The 24,575-nt window shown below is 47.4% G+C and overlaps 4 protein-coding genes across 4 annotated transcripts in view; 2 read left to right on the top strand and 2 right to left on the bottom strand.

The window, feature by feature from the left end:
- LOC310997657 (NLR family CARD domain-containing protein 3-like) overlaps positions 1–24,575 on the bottom strand; it is a gene marked incomplete at its 5' end in the record, with an annotated part of 366,988 nt that overhangs the window by 156,416 nt on the left and 185,997 nt on the right. The window lies entirely within an intron of this gene.
- LOC311000911 (tetraspanin-7-like) lies at positions 1,111–3,688 on the top strand (the record flags this gene model as incomplete). The annotated part of the gene is made up of 7 exons (XM_083991807.1): positions 1,111–1,191; positions 1,605–1,793; positions 1,885–1,959; positions 2,509–2,604; positions 3,033–3,188; positions 3,276–3,359; positions 3,499–3,688. The coding sequence occupies 7 exons, from the start codon at positions 1,111–1,113 to the stop codon at positions 3,565–3,567; spliced, it is 750 nt and encodes a 249-aa protein (XP_083847933.1). The 3' UTR covers positions 3,568–3,688.
- Positions 4,351–6,166, top strand: LOC311001000 (mid1-interacting protein 1-B-like). Its single transcript, XM_083991944.1, has 2 exons — positions 4,351–4,589; positions 5,094–6,166. The coding sequence occupies exon 2, from the start codon at positions 5,281–5,283 to the stop codon at positions 5,791–5,793; it is 513 nt and encodes a 170-aa protein (XP_083848070.1). The 5' UTR covers positions 4,351–4,589; positions 5,094–5,280; the 3' UTR covers positions 5,794–6,166.
- Positions 21,366–24,575, bottom strand: part of LOC310997409 (uncharacterized protein) — a gene marked incomplete at both ends in the record, with an annotated part of 34,863 nt that continues 31,653 nt past the window's right edge. Inside the window, 2 exons of the mRNA XM_083987088.1 lie at positions 21,366–22,395; positions 23,824–24,013. Of these exons, the coding sequence (XP_083843214.1) occupies positions 21,366–22,395; positions 23,824–24,013 (1,220 nt within the window). The remainder of the gene's footprint in view (positions 22,396–23,823; positions 24,014–24,575) is intronic.

Here is a 24,575-nt window from a genome sequence, read left to right on the forward strand (position 1 = left end):
GGAGAGGAGAGGAGGTGTGGGGGAGAGAAGAGGGGTGTGGGGGGGGAGAAGAGGAGGTGTGGAGGGGAGGAAGGGCGGGGGGGGGAGAGAAGAGGGGTGTGGTGGGGGGGAAGAGGAGGTGTGGAGGGAGAGAAGGGGGGGAGAGAGGAGAGGTGTGGGGGGTATGGGAGTTATTGGCTGAGTTCTGATTGGTGCGCCGCTTTCCCGTCTGCTGCGCTGTCCACCTGGTGGCTATTTATATGAAGCTAGGTCCGCGAATATGCAAATTCGACTGTGTGATTGCCACGACTTGATTGGCTGTAGTCGCAAGAGGCGTCGCTTCACTTTCAGCCAATGATAGAATGGCAATCACACAGTCGAATTTGCATATTCACGGACCTAGCTTCATATAAATAGCCACCAGGTAAACAGCGCAGCAGACGGGAAAGCGGCGCACCAATCAGTAGCCTACTCAATTAGCGCGATGACGTCTCCGGCAGCTACAGCCAATCAAGTCGTGGCAATGACACAGCCTAATTTGCATATTCGCGGACCTAGCTACATATAAATACCAACCGCCACATACCGTAAGTGTCTCACAGTTGATTGGTTGGTCGGGAAACGCGCCGCACCAATCACAGCTCAGCTATTAATTCCCATACCCCCCACACACCCCTCTTCTCTCCCCCACACCCTCCTTCTCCCCCCACACCCCTCCCCTCCCCCCACCTCATAGTTGAGTGACAGGTCAGGGGGCGGGGCTTCAGCAGGCCGACACCTTCATGTTAATTGTGCTGAGTGAGTGTGAGGTATGATGGTCACATGTTTGTGTCCTGGTCCACATGGCGTCCTGCACGTCGCCACACACACACACACACACACACACACACACACACACACACACACACACACACACACACACACACACACATTCTCTCTCTCCTGACAGCGGCTGGACGTCGGCTCCTTCAGAAACTCTTCACTGTGTTTGTCATCGCCGTCGATCGTGTTGATCTGGTTCTGGTCCTGGTCCTGGTCCTGGTTCTGGTCTCAGTGGTGGTTCTGGTCCGAGTCCTGGTTCTGGTTCTGGTCCTGGTTCTGGTGTTGATCTGGTCCTGGTTCTAGTGGATCATGTCTCGCAGGAGGATGGAAACTAAACCTGTGATGTTTTGTCTGAAGACGCTGCTGCTGCTCTACTCCTTCATCTTCTGGGTGAGGAACTCTGTTCACTCTGTTTCTCCTCTTCTCCTCCTCTCCTCTTTTCTTTTCTATCCTCTTCTCCTCCTCTTTTCTTTTCTATCCTCCTCTCTTCTTTTCTTTTATCTTCTCTTCCTCTTATTTTCTTTCTCTCCTCTCTCCCTCTCTCCTCATCTCCTCTTTTACAAACCGACTCATTTTGTTTCTATAAGGAACTTGAACCTGTCGCTGATTTTCAATTGAAGCTCAGAGACGATTCACATCAGGGGTCAGAGGTCAGAGGGCTCCTCCTCTCTTCTTCATCCTCCTCCTCTTCTTCCTCTTCTTCTTCTCATGTCTCTGTGACTTTCTCACGCTGCTGTCAGCTCATTACAGAGTCATGTGCTGCTCTCTCTCGCTCTCCTTGGCTCCGCCCCCCCCCCCCTCAGGTGACCGGTGTGCTGCTGCTGTCCGTGGGTCTGTGGTGGACCTTCATGTTGGGTCCGTACCTGCTGCTGGTTTCCACCGGTCCGTCCACCGGCTCCACCGTCCTCACCGCCACCGGCGCCGCCGTCGTCCTCTTCGGCCTGTTCGGCTGCTTCGCCACCTGCAGGGGGCGCCGCTGGATGCTGAGGCTGGTGAGTCACATCATGACCTCTGACCTCACTGTGACCTCTCTGTGACCTCTCTGTGACCTCACTGTGACCTCTGTGTGACCTCTGACCTCAGTACGCCATCTTCCTGTGTCTGGTCTTCATGACGGAGCTCATCGCTGGAATCTCAGGGTTCATCTTCCGCCACGAGGTGACGCATGCACACACACACACACACACACACACACACACACACACACACACACACACACAGGGAGGGAGAGACAGAGAAAGACAAAGAGAGAGGGAGGGAGAAGAAGAGGGGAAGAGAGGGAGAATGGGAAAGAAAGAAAGGAGGCAGAGGGGGAGAGAAACAGAGAGAGTGTGATGGTCCAGGTACAGACTGAGAGAGGGAGAGAAAGAGAGGGGGAGGAGGAGAATTAGGGGGAAAGAAAGAGAGAGGGAGGAAGAGAAAGAGAGGGGGAGGAAGAGGGAAAGAAAGAGAGAGGGAGGGAAAGAAAGAGAGAGGGGGAGAGAAGGAGAGAGAGGGAGAGTGGGAAAGAAAGGGGGGAGGGAGAGAAAGAGGGAGGGAAACAGACGGTGTGATGGTTCAGGTCCAGACTCTGAGCTCCACCTGGTGGACGACACTGAGAACTACAGCCTCACTCACTCGTGTGTGTGTGTGTGTGTGTGTGTGTGTGTGTGTGTGTGTGTGTGTGTGTGTGTGTGTGTGTCTGTGTGTGTCTGTGTGTGTGTGCAGATCAAAGGAACCTTCCTCACCACCTTCTCTGACGCTGTGATGACGTACGATGGACGAGACGACCGCAGTCTGGCTGTGGACGGCGTCCAGCGCAGAGTCAGTGTCTCTCTCTCTCTAGATTATTGATGAGGCATCAGTTATTGATCAGTATTGATTGACTGACTACTAGGGATGTCACAATGACTATGTTTTCACAATAAATTACAGTAAGATGGATAGAACGATAGATAGAACGATAGATAGAACGATAGACAGATAGACAGACAGACAGATAGACAGATAGATAGATAGATAGATAGATAGATAGATAGATAGATAGATGGTCCTATATTGAGAGATTAGTAAAGTAATTATATTTTGACTATATTTGATTTTACACATTCATAGTGTTAAATTAATTAATGCATAATAATCGTGATAATCACAATAATCGTACCAAGAAAATCTATATTTGTGACATCCCATTCCCTACTGACTACAGTGTGTGTGTGTGTGTGTGTGTGTGTGTGTGTGTGTGTGTGTAGCTGCACTGCTGTGGTGTGTACAACTACAGCTCCTGGATCAGCAGCAGTTATTTCCCTGTGGGAGGAGTTCCCTCCAGCTGCTGCGTCTCTCTGTCCGACTGCAGCGCCGCCGACCTGAGGAACGCCACGCTGGCCGCACGCAAAGTCTACACACAGGTCTCACACACACACACACACACACATAGAGACTCATAAACACACACAGACACACACCAGACTGACATGAAGTGTGTGTGTGTGCAGGGATGTTATGAGTTGGTGACGTCCTTCATCGAGAGCAACATGGGGATCATCGCTGGAGTCACGTTCGGCGTCGCCTTCTCTCAGGTGTGTGTGTCAGTCCAGAGAGTGATGCTCGTTGTCATGGAGACCACATCTAAGAAGTATAGACAAAGTTAAAGGAGCAGTCTGAGGTTCAACCGTTTATGACGCATACAAATAAATGTGCGTGTGTGTGTGTCTCCAGGTCATCGGTGTGTCTCTGGCCTGTTGCTTGTCTCGCTTCGTCAACGCCAACCAGTACGAGATGGTCTGACAGGTTACACGCGGCGAGGCGAGGATCCACATCACCATGGAAACGTGACACTGATACCACTTCCTTTGAAGCTGATTGGTCGTCTGTGAAGAAACAAACACATGATCAATAACAACACTGATCAGAAACTGAAGCACCTGTTTGTGTATGTGTGTGTGTGTGTATGAGTGTGTTGTGTGTTGTTGTTCGACATGAACTGGACTCTCAGTGATGAGGCTGAGAACAGCTGCTAAATGTCATCTCGCTGTCTTATTTGTGTTGATCAGTGTGTGTGTGTGAGTGTGTGTTGATTCTGTGAAAATAAACAAACCAGATCATTGATCATTTATTTTCAGTGGAACCAGATCAATAAAATGTTCAATGATAATAAAAGTGAAGACTGATGTAACCTGTGATCCATCTCATTTTTATTTATGTAGAAATACATTGTCATTCTTTATATAGAAATAAAATTAAAAAACTAAGATAAATGTGGCTTCTTGCCTAAAAATGTAGATTTGTGTTTGTAAAATCTGAATAAAGTAATTAAGAAATTAATTTAATAAAACTGTGAATTAAGTTTCTTATCTAACTCAGTAACAAACCGAACAGAACATCTTTACAGCCTGAATGAAACTGGGGGCGTGGAGCCGCCATTGTGGCTCCGGGAACGTGCTAACGTTCGGCGTGACGTCCGAAGCTCTTCCCCTCCTGTGATTGGCTGTCTCCGGAGGTTCGGTCCAGGCCCCGCCCCCTCCGGCTCAGTCTCCGCAGTCACACAGAGCCGATTGAACCGGTGCCGGTTCCTCCTCGTCCTCCTCCTCCTCCTCCGGCGGATTAACGGCTCACACGGCGGAGGACACACGGTGAGCTGCCGGCTGACCGACCACCGCAGCCCGGCGCCTCGTCACAGGTCGTCACGGTCCGTCAGAGTTCGGGTGAAACCGCCGGTAACGGAACCGTTTTTACTCCAACGACAGACGCTTTGAATGTGAAGTCTAGAGTCTGCTTCCGTTATCGGACAGCGGAGAAAGACAGAGACGGTGAGTTTCCGTTACTAACGAACACATTGATGTTAACGGAACGTGATGTGACGTCAGAGTTTCCCCTGTGTGTGTGTGTGTGTGTGTGTGTGTGTGTGTGTGTGTGTGTGTGTGTGTGTGTGTGTGTGTGTGTGTGTGTGTGTGTGTGTGTGTGTGTGGAAGATGAGGAACTTGTCCGATGATGGAAGCAGCGACTAACGGCGGATCATCATTAACGGTTCTCTTCCCAGTGTGTGTGTGTGTGTGTGTGTGTGTGTGTGTGTGTGTGTGTGTGTGTGTGTGTGTCCGTGTCCGTGGGTGTGTGACCTGATGATGTTATTAAGTGTAATCAACCAACCGGAAGTTGTACAGTTAGCTCTGTAGCTAACGGACACTTCCTGGTTCCTCAGACGCCTTCACTTGTTGTCTGGACTTTACAGCTTCAGTTTGAGAAACTCAGCCTCTCTCTCTCTGTGTGTGTGTGTGTGTGTGTGTGTGTCTCTCTGTGTGTGTGTTGTGTTGCAGCACCGGTCGGGGTCAAACCTCAGGAGCGCGTGGGCGTGGCGAGGTCACCTGCTCCACCTGGTCCAGATCAGAGCTGACCCAGGATCTGCTGCAGCTTCCCTCAGCCTCATAATCCTCTAAAGAGCTTAAAGGCGCTAAGTTTGTCGGTCTCTGCACGGTGCCGGCGGCGTGCTGGGACCGTGTTGCCATGATGCAGCAGGCGTCTGACTCCTACAACCAGAAGAACTCGCTCTTCAACGCCATGAACCGCTTCATCGGCGCCGTCAAAAACATGGACCAGACGGTGATGGTGCCCAGCCTCCTGCGGGACGTCCCGCTGGACGACAGCGGGGAGACGAAGGCTGCGCCGCCGGCTCCACCGCCGGACGACGAGGACGAGGACGCCGCCGCCGCCAACGGCTCCAACGGCTCCACCTGCTTCCCCCAGGACGCCACCGACATGTACAGCTCCTACGTCCTGCTCAAGTCCATCCGCAACGACATCGAGTGGGGCGTTCTGCAGGGCGGCGAGGGGCGGGGCAAGGAGAGGGCGGGCTGCGTGACGGAGGCGGCGGCGGCGGCGGAGGAGGACGACGACGACCTGGAGAAACAGTTCCACTTCCACCTGAACGGACTCCACACGGTTCTGTCCAAACTGACGCACAAGGCCAACCTGCTGACCGACCGCTACAAGGAGGAGATCGGCCACTGCGGACGCTGACGCCGAGGCGCCGCCGCTCCAACGACCACGCCGGCGTTTTTCTACCAGCTTCATCTGGACCGGACTCGTTAACATGAAACTGTGGCTTTAACGAAGCTTCAGGTCACGTTCGACTCCTTCGATCGGTGTCGGAGTGTCCTTGAACGCACCACCGAACCAAACGTTACTTTGGTTGAACAGACATAAAAACACCTGTGGCTGGTTGTGTGTCTGTAGTTGTGCGTCTGGTTGTTTGCACTGTTTTCTTTGTTTTCAGGGTCACGTGTGTTTGTGTTCGTTGGTCCTTTATTATTTCATGCTGTAAATTTAAATCTATGCAAACGCTGAGGAGGAGGAGGAGGAGGAGGAGGAGGAGGAGGAAGAGGAGGAGGAAGAGGAGGAGCAGCAGCTTCTTCCTGTTTGTTTTCAACTGCACACAGGTCTGGGATTTTCAAAATAAAACTCCCTGAGGTTGTTGGTCAATTGAACTCATCATCACATCTTCTGTTGGTCAAAACCTCAGTTACAGTTACAGTCGTTACAGGAGGAGGATGTGGTTTGTGTTGTCATGACAACAGGAAGCAGCAGCCTCAGCTTTAATAATAATAATAAAAATGCACTGTGACGACGCCTGTGTAGAAACTGTGTGTGTTTTTCTATTGAACGTCGAAGCTTGTACATTAAAAGGTTTTGATGAGTAGTTTTGTGTTTTGGTTCATTAATTATTTACTTCAACACTTTTGTTATTTCTCTTTTATCCTCTTGCTGGAGTCGTTTCATTTTGGAGTCTAATTATTATCTAATTATTCTGAATGAGTTCAGTTTTCCTTTGTTTATATTTTAATACATGAATTTATCTAAAAGTGACATCAGATATTTAAGATGTTTAAGTTTGAATCACACTTTGGACTAGAGTTGTCGCGACACCAGAATTTCAAACTCGATACTGATACCCAGAAAAATACTTTAAAATACCATTTTCAATACTATGAAAGAAAGAGTTTCAGTCATTATCTTTATTTAAAGCTGGTTTGTAGCGGAAGCTCCCAGTGTTTTTGCGATTTACAGAGCTGTGAACTGGGTGTCGATGCAAATCGCGCGAGATTTGCACAGACACAGGACGAGCAGTGAACTGAGACACTGGGAGCTTCCACTACAAACAAGCTTAAAACAGACTTATTTAATGTTTTTCGTAACAATTTATCATGTCGGGGCTTCAATACAAGAGGGACATTACAGATTACATTACAGCATGATGCTGATCTATGCTGTTTGACTCTATAGCTAGTTTGTTCTCATGATGCTAGAAAAGGTTGAGGGGTCTGTCGGCCCCTGAACACCAGGATCCTCTCACGATCAGCACTCCCAGTTTTTTTTGTTTTTTTAATGATCCAGTCATAGTGCAATGGAGACGCTCCTTGCCTGTCAACGCAGTGGTCGTTGGTTCACGACCACGCACAGTTTTCATCATCATCATCCTGCTCCAAAACAATCTTATCAACAAAGACCAACCAAACATGTCAATTGACTGCGTTTACATGCACTCCAGTACCCCGATTTTAATCGGGTTTTTTAAGTACCCCGATTATTGATCAAATTCGGGGTATGGTGTTTACATGAAGTTAGAGAACCCCGGTTATTCAGTATCCCTGTTTACATGATGAATACAGTATCCCGGTTTCTGATTACTGCGTCTTACGTGCGTATGTGTGTTTCATTCATGTTTATTATTTACAACAGGAAGCGCAACTACTAGGAAATATAGGTCCGAAAATTTACAAATTAAAAATGCTGCCATGTTATATAACTTAATAAAAGAAAGGTAAATTCAATGCAGACTGATCGGTTCATTGTAAAACATGCTTTTATTGATGTAAAAGTGGTGATTTCTGTACACACGTTAGGCGACAGAGCCTCCAGGCAGCGCTGCTCCTCCAATACACACATGAAGCTTCACTTTTCATTCAAACAAACTAAGGCAACTGCCACAATTATTAGATTTCATCAATGAAACCAGCATTTATCTCCTAAAAATAATATAACCAGCCGGCAGCAAACATCTAAAAACCTACGGGTAAGTTAATTAACGCCCGTCTTCTCTCCCGAGGTGACAGAGTAACTTAGTCTGGCCGGCGAGCACGTCAGGAGACGGGGTTGCTGCCTCTGTGATGTCCCGGTCACAGCTCACACACAGGGAGCTTCACTGCTCCGGAAAACGTCGTAGCAAACTTGTAAACAGCCGTCGTTTGGATAAACCGACCGCACATTGGGGATCTAAACAGTTACTTTCTCGCATGAAAAAAACTAACAAAAAAACTTAATAGTCTCCTCGTCGCTCCAGAATGCGCTCTTGTTGTCGCCGCCATTTTGTACGTAACGTATCTATGGTAACAGTTACGTCAGCTGGCTGAGCAGCTTTCAGATATCGGGGTACTGTGTTTACATGCTCCAGTATCCTGATTTCTTTCGGAGTTCTCCGGGCAGCAAAATCGGGTTTCTCAAAATCGGGATATGAGCTTATCCCGATTTCTGGAATCGGGAAATGGTGTTTACATGCGCAAACACAAATTCGGGGTACTTAAAAAACCCGATTGAAATCGGGGTACTGAAGTGCATGTAAACGCAGTCAATAATGAAGGAGACTGTCATAATTATTCACTTATTCATCTTCATGAGATAATGCCATCTCTTCAGCTCAACATTCAATCACTCTGCAGTACAAAGTCCACATGTTCACACCTGGAGCTGTTGGTGGTCTGGTGGCACAGTGGAACTGTTCATGTTAATGGCCGCGGAGGTTGTGGGTTTGAGTCCATGTGTGGCTTTTGGTTTGTATATGGTGCTGTGCCACAGTACGAGTCAGTACAAGTTCCAACACATCAAGAACTAATAATAATTCTTACTTTAGTTTATTTTTATTTACTACTTACTTTTAGTTACTTATTATTACTTTTATTTTGTCAATTACTTATCTACTTTATTCCTTACTTTTAGTTCCTATTTATGACCTATTTATCACATTCATTCAGACGGACGAACAACACAGAGACCAACGACACATAAGTCGAGTCGGGACCAGTCGGGTCGCGTCGGTCATTAGTCAGTAACGCCTTTGTCCGGCCTTCTTCTGTCCCACCGTTGGGGCTTGGTACCCATCGTCGTGGTGGTGGGGAAGGGAGGGGACTGCTCCCACTGGGGCTCGAACTAATGATCTTCGCTACCCAAAGCGGTAACGCAACACACTCGACCACCGAGCCCGAGACAAGCCACTGGTCATAGTGTATTTGACATCGTCAGAGCAGCTACAAAGAAACTTAAGGAGAAAACCAAGGAGCCAACACCAGGGATCGAACCGACGATCTCTTGAGTCCAGAGCCAGTAGCCTATCCACTACACCAGCGCTAGATCTGAGATCAGATGTGTTGGAACTTTTACTGACTCGTACGGCTGCACAACAACATAACAAAAGCTGAGCGTGGTCTCGAACACGAGTTATCTCATGAAGATGAATAAGTGAATAATTCTGACAGTCTCCTTCATTGACATGTTTGGTTGGTCTTTGTTGATAAGATTGTTTTGGAGCAGGATGATGATGATGATGAAAACTGTGCGTGGTCTCGATCTAGCGACCACTACGTTGACAGGCAAGGAGCGACTCCATTGCACCACGACCGGATCATACAAAAAACAAAAACAAACTGGGAGTGCTGATCGTGAGAGGATCCTGGTGTTCAGGATCATGAGAACAAACTCGCTATAGAGTCAAACAGCATAGATCAGCATCATGCTGATCTATGCTGTTTGACTCTATAGCGAGTTTGACTCCTTGTCCGGCTAGAGATCTAGAGATCTAGAGATCTAGAGATAGAGCCTATCTCAAGTAACACAATGAAAGACAGAAGAATTAAGAAATTAAACAACACCCTTTCTTGTAATTGGCGATTGGTATTTGTAGCTAGGGCTGTCCTGATGGGTTGTGTGTGTGTGGAATCAGTAGCAGGACCGCTCCCATAGAGGTTAAATACCTGGGTCTTACTCCACTGTCTTTGTCTAACTAGTGCCGACTAGTGAGACTTGCTGCGTACGAACTGATGAAGCCCCTTGGATAAGAGGCGAAACGTCTTCCCAGACAAATACAAGTCCAGTTGCCTACTATTCTATTTGCCCAGAAAAGATCTTCAGTGTGATGTTCACAAACACCTCTGGCTCTCCACCTGGGACAACACATACACAAAAAACATTTTGTCACACTCATCCTGACATTTAGAAATGTTTGAGCTGCAACACTTCAGCTACAAATCACACTTACATTCTTTTTTTGAGGTGGCTCACTCCTGGCTCCAGCTGCTGATTTAGCGCCATCTGCTGGTCAAAGCATAGAATTACACCAGGTTAGTTTTAAATGACAAAAAACCTGCAGTTTACATTTTAAACATTAATAAAGTTGACAAACACTTTCTTATTCTAATTCTCACACTGACATTTACATTGATGTCAAATAAACCTCTGAAAACTTTAACACTTGTCTTTTGTCAGTGAACTGGGCTCTGTGGGGACAAACAAGACTAAGGCTTCATAATATCATCACACATACCTGTATATATACATATTCTATATTCTATATTCTGACGACATTTCAACATGTTTCTAATCAAATCAATCATTTCTCATTAGACACTGATCTAAAAAGTCTAGAAATTATGACCAGAAGAGATGGTGAAGATCTTCTGGAGCCTGTTTACTTTTTATCAATGCATTTATTTGTATTTTTATATACATAAATGGTAATTATTTACTCTTTGTATATTTATACTTTTATATATTGCTCTTCCCCTGGCACAACAGTACTGTTATGTACATAAGTGTTAATAAAGAAAGAAAAAGAAAGTTGATTACCCAGCTGTGTGGACCTGCTACTGATTCCCACCCCTAAGTTTTACAGTTTTAGAAAAGAACAGAGTGATGGACTTCAAAATTTGCACTGAGTTTAAATGTACAAAAGTTTCTAAAGTATTGTTGAGGCGACATTTTGGTGAAAGTTGCAAAAGTGTAAGTTTTTAAATGTAAAAATCTGCCATGGCAGCTTTGTGCAAAGTTCTGTGATTTTTCATGTATGGGAAGTAGGAGAAGAAGAGGAAAATGCCTGACCTCTAATAATAATAATAAACCAACATCATTTCAAGAGAAAAATCAGATAAACTTGATTCACTGAGGGAGTTTGTCCAGCAGGGGGCACTGTGGTAACACACTGATACCTCCTCTGTGTGTGTGTGTGTGTGTGTGTGTGTGTGTGTGTGTGTGTGTGTGTGTGTGTGTGTGTGTGTGTGTGTGTGTGTGTGTGTGTCTGCCAAATTTAGACCCAGAATAATTTACACACACACACACACACACACACACACACACACACACACACACACACACACACACACACACACACAGTAAGTGTGTGTAAATGTTTTTTGTGTGGAACGTGTATGTCAATTACAGGTCAAAGGTCGACAGCAACATAAGGAATCTGTGTGTGTGCGTGCCGCGTTCAGTGTCTCCACAATTTCACGGTTGTAGTTTTGGTGCGTTCAGGGTCTCTTCTGCAGCGTTTGGTGTTCAGTGGTGCGTTCAATGTTGGTGTTTGACATCCAGAACGTTGCAGAGTGATTCTCTTCTCTTTTTTTTATTAATGCACATTTAAATTAACATTACAAGACAGTTACACAGACAGTTAGACATGTACAAAACAGTGCATTTAAGGTTTAGAAAGCTTCTGTGTCACTACTGAAAAGCTATTTGCAGCGATGTTACTGTCTCCTGTCCTGCAGTAGATCTGTCTGTCCCTGCATAGAATGGGAGCAGACAGATCTTAGGCTGTTTAGGCTGTTTACATCCCATAAAACCAGACAACGTCAGATGTCTTCAAACAGACACCGAGGGGTTCGTTCACTTCAAGAAAGACAACGTGTTTGGAAACGGAGCTGGAGGACAAAGTCAAGTTGAAGCTGCGATGTTTTCACGCACGTCGTCTTTGAGTTGAGTTTATTTGGTGGATTAAAAACAAAACAACTGAAACTAGAGCCCCAGGTTGGATTTACGTGGAATTGTCCTTTAAATTAGCAACACCACCACGACTGGATTTTAGTGGTTTTGAACCCGTGAACGTTTCCGTCGACCTCTGGTCCTGGTCGTTTCTTTAACCTACGACGCTTTCACAACGTGTCACTTTACATCGCGTGTTTCCTGGTCACGTGACTGACAGCGCCACCATCAGGTCAGCGTCGTCTGACACCCAGATGCATTCTGGGAAACTGAGTTCTGTGGTGAAACCGTTGAGACAAAACTGACAAGACTGTGGTCAACGTGTCGCTCAGAGAAAAATTCAACAGGAAATTTTACTCCATCAACAAGTCGGCTGCGACGTGAAGCGTGTGTGCGTGTGTGTGTGTGGGCGAGGGTGTGTGTGTGTGTGTGCGTGGGGAATGATGCATGGTGGGAAATCGTTTAGCGCCCTTTGCCGGTCTTCGGCGACAGCCCCCAGCGACGGGATGAGAAACGAGGCGGCAACAAGGATGTAATTTGAGAACGAGGGTGTGTGTGTGTGTGTGTCTGTGTGTGTGTGTGTGTGTGTGTGACAGATCAGGGGGGAGGAGGGGGGGTGATGGAGAGAGGGATGAAAAAGAGGAAGGAGAGAGAGAAAGAAGGGAGGGATTGAGAGTGACAGAGGAGGAGGGAGAGAGAGCGAAGGAGGACAAAGGATGTGAATGACAGAACGAGGAGACGGAGGAGAGAGGGGGGAGAGAGGGAGGAGAGAGGGGGGAGGAGGAGGAGGAGGAGTGACAGATCGGGGGAGATCTCTCTCTCTCTCTCTCTCTTCCGCTCCCTCTCTCTCTCCGTCGAGGAGTAATCGAGGCGAGCGCAGCGTTTCTCCTCCGAGCCAATTTGAATAATGAGGCAGTCTAATTTCCTTCAAACACACACACACACACACATGCTCTAATTGCCACTGTGTGTGTGTGTGTGTGTGTGTGTGTGTGTGTGTGTGTGTGTGTGTGTGTCTGCGCGCACACGGATGTTTTTTCTCTGGGCTGCAGCAGCGACTCCGTCTCAGTAGAAACACCAGTAGAACCAGCAGCGTTGTTTGTTTCCACTCCTGCGTAAAAACTCACATTGTTATTATTTAAAAAAAAAAACTAGTTGTTTTTATTTTTGAGTCAAATTCTAACATTTTAAATGAAACATGTTTTGCATATTTCACTGCTTTTTCCCACCACTGTGTGAGAGCTGAACACCTACAGAACAGATCTGCAGGATTTTCAGCTCCAGAAACTCCTGACGTCGCGCAATGAAAACCGCGTGCGAGCCGGAGCCCTCCCGTTCACACCAGACACGTATTTCTCCGCGCCGGTCGACAAGCGCTTCTGCCCCTCAGCTGTGTGTGTGTGTTCATCTCTCGCGCGCTCTGTTTCAATAAATAAACACAAATAGGCTACAAATGCACACACACATTGGCCTATCGTATAAAAATTGCGGTGTTTTAATATTGAAAATTGACCGGATTCTCTCGTGTTTCTTTGTTTTCACTTCCTGCCCAGATTGGCCAGTCGCTCTCGGCTCGCGCACAATATCTGTTCATATATAAAAGAATAATTATAAGACTACAAAAGACAAACAAATTTACTTTATAGCTATTATACAGTTATACAAATATATTTGTATTCCAGTTGTTTTCGAGGCAAATGCAGCCAGAACTACATTCCAAGTAGTTCAGAGTATTTGCTATTTGTTATATAATTCTATGTTATTGTTTTATAGCATGGTTAGCAGTCGTAGCTAACGTGCAGTTCCACCACCAACCACAGGGTGGAGCTGCTCCTCTGTCACAGTCATTATTTAACTTTATATTTTTCTAAAGAACAGAAGTCGATCAGGTGAGATGGAGGAGGAGGAGAAGAGGAGAGGAGGAAGATGAGGAGGAGGAGGGAGAGGAGGAGGAGGAGGAGGAGGAGGAGGAGGGAGGAGGGAGGAGGAGGAGGGGGAAGAGGAGGAGGAAGAGGAGGAGAGAGGAGGAGGAGGAGGAAGAGGAGGAGGAGAGAGGAGGAGGAAGAGGAGGAGAGAGGAGGAGGAGGACGAGGAGGAGGAGAAGGAGGAAGAGGAGGAGGAGGAGGAGAAGGGGGAAGAGGAGGAGAGAGGAGGAGGAGGAAGAGGAGGAGGAGGAAGAGGAGGAGAGAGGAGGAGGAAGAGGAGGAGAGAGGAGGAGGAGGAAGAGGAGGAGGAGGAGGAAGGAGGAGGAGGAGGAGGAGGAGGAGGAGGAGGAAGAGGAGGAGGAGGAGAGAGGAGGAGGAAGAGGAGGAGGGGGAAGAGGAGGAGGAAGAGGAGGAGAGAGGAGGAGGAGGAGGAAGAGGAGGAGGAGAGAGGAGGAGGAAGAGGAGGAGAGAGGAGGAGGAGGACGAGGAGGAGGAGGAGGAGGAGGAGGAGGAAGAGGAGGAGGAGGAGAGAGGAGGAGAGAGGAGGAGGAGGAGGAGGAGGAGGAGGAAGAGGAGGAGGAGGAGGAAGGAGGAGGAGGAGGAGGAGGAGGAGGAGGGGGAAGAGGAGGAGGAGGAGGAGGAGGATGGAGTCTAATTGATTTCCTCATTCTCCTCCCCTGGTCAGGAGCTGCGGCGGGCGAGCGAGCAAGTGTCTGCATTACAGCGGAAGAGAGAGAGAGAGAAAAAAGAGAGCGTTGAAGGCTTTGGCAGCGAGGCATGAAGACGTGTGTGTGTGTGAGTGTGTGTGTGTGTGTGTCTGTGTGTGTGTGTGTGTGTGTGTGTGTGTGTGTGTGTGTGTGCGTGTGTGTGTGTGTGTGTGTGTGTGTGTGTGTGTGTGTGTGTGTGCGAACAGAGCGGGGGAACCTTGAAACCGTCTTGATTCCCTCCTCCATTATTCTCTCTCTCTCTCCCATACAAACACATGCTGGCTCGTCCTCATGTGCACCCATCTGAACCTCTCTCTCTCTCTCTCTCTCTCCCACACACACACACACACACACACACACACACACACACACACACACACACACACACGAACACACACACATTCCTCTGTTTTTTCGTCTCATCGCCGCCTCGCAGGTCGACCTCTCCGGCCTCCGACCTATCGCCTTCCTGCTGACGTGTAAACACTGAGAGAGGAGGAGGAGGAGAGAGGAGGAGAAAGAAGAGGAGGAGGAGGAGGAGGAGAGAGGAGGAGAAAGAAGAGGAGGAGGAGGGAGAAGGAGGAGGAGGAGGAGAGAGGAGGAGAAAGGAGGAGGAGGAGAAAGGAGGAGGAGAAGGAGAGAGGAGGAGGGAGAAGAGGAGTAGAGGAGGAGGATGAAGAGGGTGAAGAGGAGGGAGGAGGAGGAGGGAAAAGAGGAGGAGGAGAAGGAGGAGGAGGAGGGAGAAGAGGAGGAGGAGGAGAGGAGGGAGAAAAGGAGGAAGGAGAGGAGTAGAGGAGTAGAGGAGGAGGAGGAAGAGGAGGTGGAGGAGGGAGGAAGAGGAGGTGGAGGAGGGAGGAGAGGAGGAAGAGGAGAAGGAAAGGAGGGCTGTGATTGGACGTCGTGGCTCTGCCTCCTTGTGGCTGTATCTCACTTCTCCGACCTCTAGTTACGACACTTTGACGACGTCACTGAGGCACGACTCGATGCGAATACGATTCATGGCGCTACGATCCGATTATTCAATGATTATCACGATATTAACGATATTAGCGATTCTAACGGTTTCCGATGCATCTTCTCTGTCTGGTTTAAGAGAAAAGGGAAAAGAAGAAAAACTGTTAGCTGATCAGCTTCAGGTTAGGACTTGTTTTGTTTTATCAATGATATTATATTGTCAAAGTTGAACAATAACAGTCGTCTAAACTTAACGTTAGTTGACGTTAAAGTTGAACCGATGTTAGTTCACCTGAAGCTCCTCCATCTCCTCCAGGAAAAAAATGGCGCCGTGGCCGACGAGACCAAGTTGACGTGTTGCCTCGTAGACGGTGGAGGCTTTTATTCCTCCTGCGCGCTGCGGTGGTGTTCCTGTCGTTTAGTTATTATTAAAAAGAATCGTTATTGAACATTTATGAATCGTTGTTGAATCTGATAATCGATCAGTCGTCATGGAAACGCTGAGGTCAGATCAGCAGCTTGTTTTTCCCCCTGAAACATCAGGAGGTAGAAATCTGTGGCGGCCGGCGACTCGGATTCAGGCCTCGGTGCTTTTTCACGTAGCTACACACTAAAGCGCTGACTCGCATTCGGATGCCGGCTGTTTGCAGCACACACACATAAACACACAAACACGCACAGACACACACACACACACACACACTCGGCTCAGCGCTGTGTACACACACCGACTATTCATCTTCCCCCTCGGCAGCATCAATAAATGATGGCCGCTCTCTCTCCCTCTCTCTCTCTCTGTTTAAATATTCATCGGCAGCGCTGCTCGTCTCGCTCGCTAAACAGCCAGACGACCCCCCTCCACACACACACACACACACACACACACACACACACACACACACACACACACACACACACACACACACACACACACACACACACACACACACACACACACACACACACTGAGGCACATTAGCAATTCAATCCGTCGGCTTCAGCGCTCGGCAGCCACACACACACACACACGCAGGCGTTTTTACAAACACACAATCACAGTTACACACTAACTATACACACACACTTATGGAAAAACACAAACACACAGAGAAGACAGAAACACGGAGGAGAAACTGCAGCGAATGAGTGTGTATGTATGTGTGTGTGTGTGTAAATGTTTGTGTGTGTCATTCATCACTACATAAAGGAGCAGTCCGTGCAGAATCAGATGAAAAGGATGAATATAATGTGTTTAGCCTAGCTTAGCTTAGCTCCTGTATGTAAAGGTAAAGGTACTTTATTTGTCACATATACAGCTAGTACAGTGAAATTCTTTCTCTGCATTTAACCCATCCCTGAGGAGCAGTGGGCAGCCGCGGTGCAGCGCCCGGGGACCAACTCCAGATTATGAGCCAGTGCCTTTGGTCAGGGGCACTGACTGGAGGATCAGGCTAGCTGGCATGTTTTTAGTGGTGGGGGAAACCGGAGCACCCGGAGGAAACCCACGCAGACACGGGGAGAACATGCAAACTCCACACAGAAACGGGGATTCGAACCCAGGACCTTCTTGCTGTGAGGCAACAGTGCTAACCACTGTGCCACCGTGCCGCCCCATGTCAGTACAGACGCGTGTCGTAAAATAAAATATGGCGCTCTGGAAGCGATCTTGTTCCGGGTACCGATCATCGGCTTCCCCCACACACACAAACGATCAGGATCGTCGGGCCAACGATTGTAGATATTGATTACATTTAACATTTACGATCGTCAGCCCCGACCATTTTCTGAGCAGATCGTCGGGAGAAATTGACTTTTAAAGGGACAATGAGGAGTTTTGGAAGAGCCTCTGCGTGCACGGTGAAATTCTTGGACCGGTGCAAGACGGACAAAAGCGAAAACATTTGCCAGGAATGTTTTAATTGATCAAGAACGAAAGTCGGAGGTTGGAAGACGATCAGATACCGTCGTAGTTCCGACCATCAACGATGCCAACTAGCGATCCGGCGGCGTTATTCCCATGACCCGCCGGGCAGCGTCTGGGAAACCGAAACTAGGAGCACTGAGCGAGTCGACCACTAAATAATAATATCAACGATAAAGACAAAACAATATACAGTATTTATCGATAATGGACCCATTAACAAGTGGTAATGTAGAGTCATCCATATTAATATGAGACTCTTTTATAACCAGAAGCAAACTCCTCGCGATTCTTATCCTCTACGATTCTGGATCGATTCAGAAACTAAAAAAATAGATTTTTTATTCCTCCGTCCCTAACAGGCTTCCGTAGATACACAGCGATGCAGCGAGATGTGGTTTTAAGTTTCTGCAAACAACTCCGGCTGTAACTAATAAGATTAAACCGACCCTCTATCGTTATAAAACACACACGCTGCAGCTGATCGGTGCTCAGATGGAGGTTAGATCTTCACATGTTGAACTAAAGAGCGCAGCCTCGTTGTTACAGGTGACGCACATAAGAATCAATTTTGAATCGAATCGTGACCCAAATAATCGGAATCAAATTGAATTGAATTGAATCGAATCGTGAGACACCCAAAGATTCACATTCTTATTTGGATCCATCCGATTGATTTCTGTCCGATCAACCAGATTATCGTCAACCAGGCTTCAGCGACAAGAACCTGCGTTCACGTCAGAAGCTTCAGGAGGAAACCGATGTCAGACACACACACAGACACACACACACACACACACACACACACTCCTCCCTGTGGACTCATTCATATTTCATCAGCACGCGCTCTCTCTCTTTTCCTTCCCTCACCGTCCTCGCGCTCTATTCATCTCCACCTCGTTCACGTCTTGGAGCACATTTTTTTCTCTCTAATTAAGCTCCTGTCGTTGCCATGGAGAGTCACAATAATGGTGTGTGTGTGTGTGTGTGTGTGTGTGTGACTGACACCAGAAAAGAAACTGATCACTGATCAATTGAACGTCAGTCATCAATAATCTTCATGCTCCTTTAAAGGAAGGAAACAAACTAATCAATCAGCTCAACAACTAATATGTAATTATCAATCAGTGTCGGCCAATCAACAGGTAGAACACTGATCAACCACATCCCATAATAATTTATACTGGTGTGTGTGTGAAAGACAGAGAGAGAGAGTGAAGAGGATGAGTCATTCACACATTATTCACTTTAGTCCTCAGCTCACACACACACACACACACACACACACACACACACACACACACACACACACACACACACACACACAGGATAAAAGGGCGTGGGCGATCGAAAAGGAAGAAGACGGGAGAGAGAGAGAGAGAGAGAAAGAAAGAAAGAAAGCTCTCTCTCTCTTATTAAGAAAAAATACTTCGTCCCAGTTTTTTGAGACATGAGTGAGTCACCTTACATACACACAGTGAAACACAATATACCACAAACACACAAATAATTGATTAATGTAAGAATAACACACAATAATTATCACTTTATTATGTATTATTATTATTATTATGCATCTATTAAACTACACAGTGTTATTAATTTTATTATCATCGGTAGAAACCAGTTGTGTGGAGGCGGACGGGACTCGAACCTGTGACTTTTATATAGGCTAACTATATTACCTCTGTCTAAAACAGTATTGTTCTGTATATAGTTGTTAATAAAGTAATAAAAAAAATCAGCTCTTCAAATATATCAATAATATACTTACTGGCCTTTTTTGACCAGTTGAAACCAGGTTGAAACCCATTAAAACCACAATACCACATGTTTTAATCCCTTGTTATTTCCAGTATAAAATTATACAAATTAAGTAAAATGGTTTTCATTCTAAACTTAAGACTTGAAATTTATGGTTTATGTTTTTGTCAGATTGTGGCATTGGCCCATTGTTGGCCAATTGAATGTAACAGTCTCTGTTTCCACTAGGGCCCATATGATCAATGTTGTGGTGAATCGGGTTACATAGGCTAAACCAGACTGTACGACTTGCATTGTGCAAACAAACTGGCATTTAAGGGGTTCAAATTAGAAAAAATAATGATTGTTTTGTTTGACAAGAACTGATGTTAATTAAAAACTTTATGGAGTAGCTAAAAGTAGCAAAAAAAGAAGTACAGACTCTTCTCTGTGTTTTAATTCAACACAGCCACTGTGAACAAGCTTCACCTTCATGACTGTAACGTTACCTTGACAACAGTTGACTCACCTGTGTCTTCCGGTCATTTACCCGCTCAGGTCAAGGCCACTTGGAGCGTGAGTTCGAGTCCGTCCAGTCTTGGTCCAGTCAGGCTAATGAAGGAGAAAAATGTCCCGTTTTTCTCGCCGCTACGGGTTGAACCTTCCTACCTTCACGTCACCAAATAAAAACCCAGATATGAATCCTAAAAATACAGTAACAAACTTACTGCGACACATGCAGCTTCTACTAATTAGCCTAATTAATGGTGGGTCCTCAGGTCACGCTCTCGACCGGTGGGCGGAGCTTCGTTTGTGCTCTGTTCATAGAGATTTAGTGAAATAAAGTTTCATCCATTTGAAACGGTTATCAAAGATCCTCTACTGTGACCAGATGACTCACTCCAAGCTGCTCCTGTGATATGATTTATAAAAGTTGTCGGTAGAGGAAAGTGAGATACGGTATTTATATTTTCTTATGATAACATTAAATATTCACACAGTTAACAGTCATACCGGTATTTAACATTATGAACAAAAGTTAGTTGCATTAACGTTAGTTGACAAGATCTGTGTCAGATCTGGTGAGTGTGTTGTTGAGACAGAGACGGGTCTGGAACAGACGTTTATTTTCTCCTGATTTGTCTGAAATTTGTCCATTTTCATGTCAAAATGTTCAGAGGAGACGTGTGTTGTGAAAAATGAGTCTAATATTTATTTCAGTGACTGTGGAGTAGGGTTATTACAGTTAACTAAAACTAAAACTAAGAAAAAAATAATTCAGTAAACGTAAAATAAAAACTACAATGAACAATGCAAAACTATGGTAAACTAAAGTAGAGTCATAACATCAGCTTCAACCTGATGAGGACTGATGGGAACATTATGGGATGCAACTAAAAGGGAAAAACCCCACAAATGTGGAAGTTCATCTTCAGAGGTCTTTCTCCTAAAACCTGAAAAACTAAAACTAAGACTAAATAAAAACTAGTCAATTCCTCTAAAATAAAAACTAAACCTAAACTGTTGAACTACTCACTTGTTGAACTCACTAAATCTAAACTGAAATAAAAAAAAAGCAAACTGAAAACTAAATAAAAATAAAAACTAATGAAAATGTAAAACTATAACTTTGCTACCGAGTGACCATAATCTGAGCTCATGTTCACTTCAATAGACTCGAGACCTGCTGCTGCTGCTGGTCTCCTAAAGGGGGTGGAGTCATGGTCTCCTAAAGGGGGCGGAGTCACAGTCTGCTGGTCTCCTAAAGAGGGCGGAGTCACGGTCTGCTGGTCTCCTAAAGGGGGCGGAGTCACGGTCTCCTGGTCTCCTAAAGGGGGCGGAGTCACGGTCTGCTGGTCTCCTAAAGAGGGCGGAGTCACGGTCTGCTGGTCTCCTAAAGGGGGCGGAGTCACGGTCTGCTGGTCTCCTAAAGGGGGCGGAGTCACAGAGAAACCCAGGGGTCACAGAGACAGGAAACTGAACTTGTAAATGAATCTTTAGAGACATGTTCAGACAAACTCCTCCTTCATATTTAATGGACAATAAATATTTTGGCGACAGGAAGCTCAATACAAAATGACACATTTAAAGGTAACAAACGAGCTCCTGGACCAGAACCGAGCTGCACCTTCGCCTTCGCCTCACGACAGGAAGTGACTCCGTTTACACAGGACAAAGTCAAGAACCAGTGAACATCTGTGCCCGTAAATAAAAAACACACATATTTACATTAACACACACACAGACACACACGGTACGGTGAGCGTGTGTCCGTCCTCCTGCTCAGTATTTACATCTGATTCTGTGACGTCATCACCTCGTCTTCACCCTGCTGCTCTTCCCCGTTGCTTTCTTCACGTCTCTGCGGACGACGCCGTCGCCCACGCCGACCCCGACCCCGACCCTCAGGCCCAGGTCTCTGATGTGGACCCGGACGCTGCTCAGGCTGCGTTGCCAGGCGGCGTCCATCTTTGTGAGTTTGGCGTCTCTGCTAACGCCGCCGCTTTCTGTCTTTGCCCTCTCCCACGTGGTAGTGTCCGGTTTGGCCGGGTCCCCGCCACCGCCGCCGCCGCTGCCGCTTCGTAGTCGCTGTGGTTCCCAGATCCCGCCGTCAACCGAAGGACCCAGGTTTGTCGAGACCAGAACCTTCGACCCGTCACTGTGTCGTTTCCAGGTGCTGGCGTCCGCCGCTCCGTTAGCAGGATTAGCGTTTCCAGTCCGACTCTGCGGTTCCGACGTGTCAGGATCGGCCGTGTTCCTGCTGCGTAGCCGCTGTGGCTCCCAGACGCCAGAACCGGCCGCCAGAGCCGCGTCTTGGGACTTGATGGCGGTTTTTCCTCCTTGATGTTCCCGCGCGGCGGAGGCGGCGGGATCAGGACGATGAACGACTCCAGGTTTCCTCGTGTTGGAGTCGGGTTCAGACGGAACCAGACCCGTTCCCTGCAGCTTCCACACGGCGTTCCCTCCCGGGTTCCTCAGGCTGCGGTCCAGCCCGTTCTCCGCTGAGGGCGGGACCAACGCAGGAACGCGCCGCGGCGACGGAGGCGGCGGCAGCGCTGGGAACGAATCCCAGCGACCGTCCACGAACTCCAGCGAGGAGCCGAGCATCCCGGCCAGCTCCGGCGTCGCCTCCACCAGCTCCAGAGGGTCGGACACGTCGGGCCGGAACGACGACAGCTCCTGGCGGTCCGGACCGGTCAGCAGCTGGGACTGAGACGCCTGGCGGTAGAACTCGTCCTCGGGCAGCGAGCGCACGTTGAGCTGAGGGAAGAGGCGCCGGAAGGAGCGCGATGTCATCCGGAGGCGACCGAGGACGTCGGAGAGGAGGAGCCAGTTCCTGGGTCTGAGAGGGAGGAGGAGGAGGAGGAGGAGGAGAGAGGAGAGAGGGGGGAGAAGGGGAGGCATTGGATGAGCTCATCATGTGACCTGGTGATTGACGGGAGGAGGAGGAGGAAGAAGAGGAGGAGAAAGAAGAGGAGGAAGAGGAGGGAGGAGAAAGAGGAGGAGGAGAGAGGAAGAAGAAGAGGAGGAAGAGGAGGAGAAGGGAGGAAGAAGAGAAGGAGGAGGATGGGGAGGAGAAAGAAGAGGAGGAAGAGGAGGGAGGAGGAAGAGAGAGGAAGAAGAAGAGGAGGAGGAGCTGCTCTGCTTCTTCTTGTATATTCTGTTGCAGCATCAACATCAGTGGAGACGATATTGATTCACAATGTTTGTGTGTGTGTGTGTGTGTGTGTGTGTGTGTGTGTGTGTGTGTGTGTGTGTGTGTGTGTGTGTGTGTGTGTGTGCGCCCGGTGGCCTTGTATCCAGGAAGAGCCATTAATACAACATCAGACACCAGAGAGAAAGAGAGAGAAAAAGAGAGAGAGGAGGAGGAGGAGGAGGAGAAAAGCGACGGGGGAGGAAGACGAAGTGGAAGCCAATTAGTTGCGTCGCCACGGCGATGCAATCCTCGTTAACGACCTCTCCGTCTGTCCTGCCTTTATCTCTCTCTCTCTCTCTCTCTCTCTCTCTCTCTCTCTCTCTCCTCTTCCCTTCTTTCTTTTCTAAGCTGCTTCCACCTTAATTGGTGTGTGAGTGTGTGTGTGTGTTTGTGTGTGTGTGTGTGTGTGTGTGTGTGTGTGTGTGTGTGTGTGTGTGTGAGTGAGTGTGTGTGTGAGTGAGTGTGTGTGTGAGTGAGTGTGTGTGAAAGAGAGAGAGAGAGATGTGTTATATCAACACCGAGTGTGAAGGAAAAAAATTGTGACAATAAGAACGTGTTTGTAGTGGGCGTGGCCTAACCGCGGCTAACCTGGTTTTATCTGGTCTAAACTGGTCTGACCTGGTCTAACCTGGTGTAAAATGGTCTAAACTGGTCTAACATGGTCTAATCTGGTCTAAACTGGTCTAACCTGGTCTGACCTGGTCTAAAATGGTCTAACTTGGTCTGACCTGGTCTAACCTGGCGTAAAATGGTCTAAACTGGTCTAACCTGGTCTGACCTGGTCTAAAATGGTCGAACTTGGTGTAAAATGGTCTAAACTGGTCTAACATGGTCTAACTTGGTCTAAACTGTTCTGATGTGGTCTAACTTGGTCTAAACTGGTCTAATCTGGTCTAACCTGGTCTAACCTGGTCTAAACTGGTCTGATGTGGTCTAACCTGGTCTAAACTGGTCTAACCTGGTCTAACTTGGTCTAAAATGGTCTGATGTGGTCTAAACTGGTCTAAACTGGTCTAAACTGGTCTAACCCACTCCCCCAGGTCCAGCGGCGGCGGCGGCCATCTTGGCTCTTACCCGTGGCTCAGACACACGGTGATGTTGTAGCACGGCAGCAGCGGTCGGTCCGACAGCTCAAACTCAAACACCTCCCTCCTGGCCCGCTGCTCCTCCTCTTCCTCTTCCTCCTCCTCCTCCTCCTCCTCCTCCTCCTCTGGGCCCGGGGGGTCGGCCAGGACGCTGTAGGCTCCGCCCACACCGCGCTCCTCTGTCACAACAACACAAACACACTTCCTGTTCAGGTGAGGTCACGTTAACTCTGTAGTTGTGTTTCCATTTCCCCCCTGGAAACGACTACGTTTAGAAAAACCTCTCAACTGTCGCTAAAACAGTTTCATGCTGTCATGAGGCGTTACCGGTGATCTGATCTACCTGATGTCTGCCATCCACCATAAAGCGATAATTTAAATATTATATATATTAAACCAATTAAAAATTAAAATTAAAACTTGATTAGTATAAAAGAGACAGGAGGATTATTTTTATACATTTATTTTATCAGATTTAAATCACTTGAACAATCAATCACTCGACTTTACAGGATGTAAAACTGAGACGTTAATAATAATAATAATGTTAAAGGGATAGTAGCATTTTTTTTAAAGTGGGGTTGTATGATCTACAAATAGCCCCTAAGTACTTTAATTGCAGTAGAAGACTCTCTGCACTCCTCCCGTTAGCAACGCCAGCCCATAATAGCCCTGCCCAGAGATTTACAACATACAGTGCTGTGAACAGACCCAAAGAAACGGCCTATTTTCGTGGCCTAA

The sequence above is a fragment of the Trachurus trachurus genome, assembly GCF_905171665.1.
Source record: "Trachurus trachurus genome assembly, chromosome: 2".
Lineage (NCBI taxonomy): Eukaryota > Metazoa > Chordata > Actinopteri > Carangiformes > Carangidae > Trachurus > Trachurus trachurus.

Bases quoted from the DNA above. Each gene is read 5' to 3' on its own strand.
- LOC311001000 (XM_083991944.1), top strand. From the start codon at position 5,281: ATGATGCAGCAGGCGTCTGACTCCTACAACCAGAAGAACTCGCTCTTC.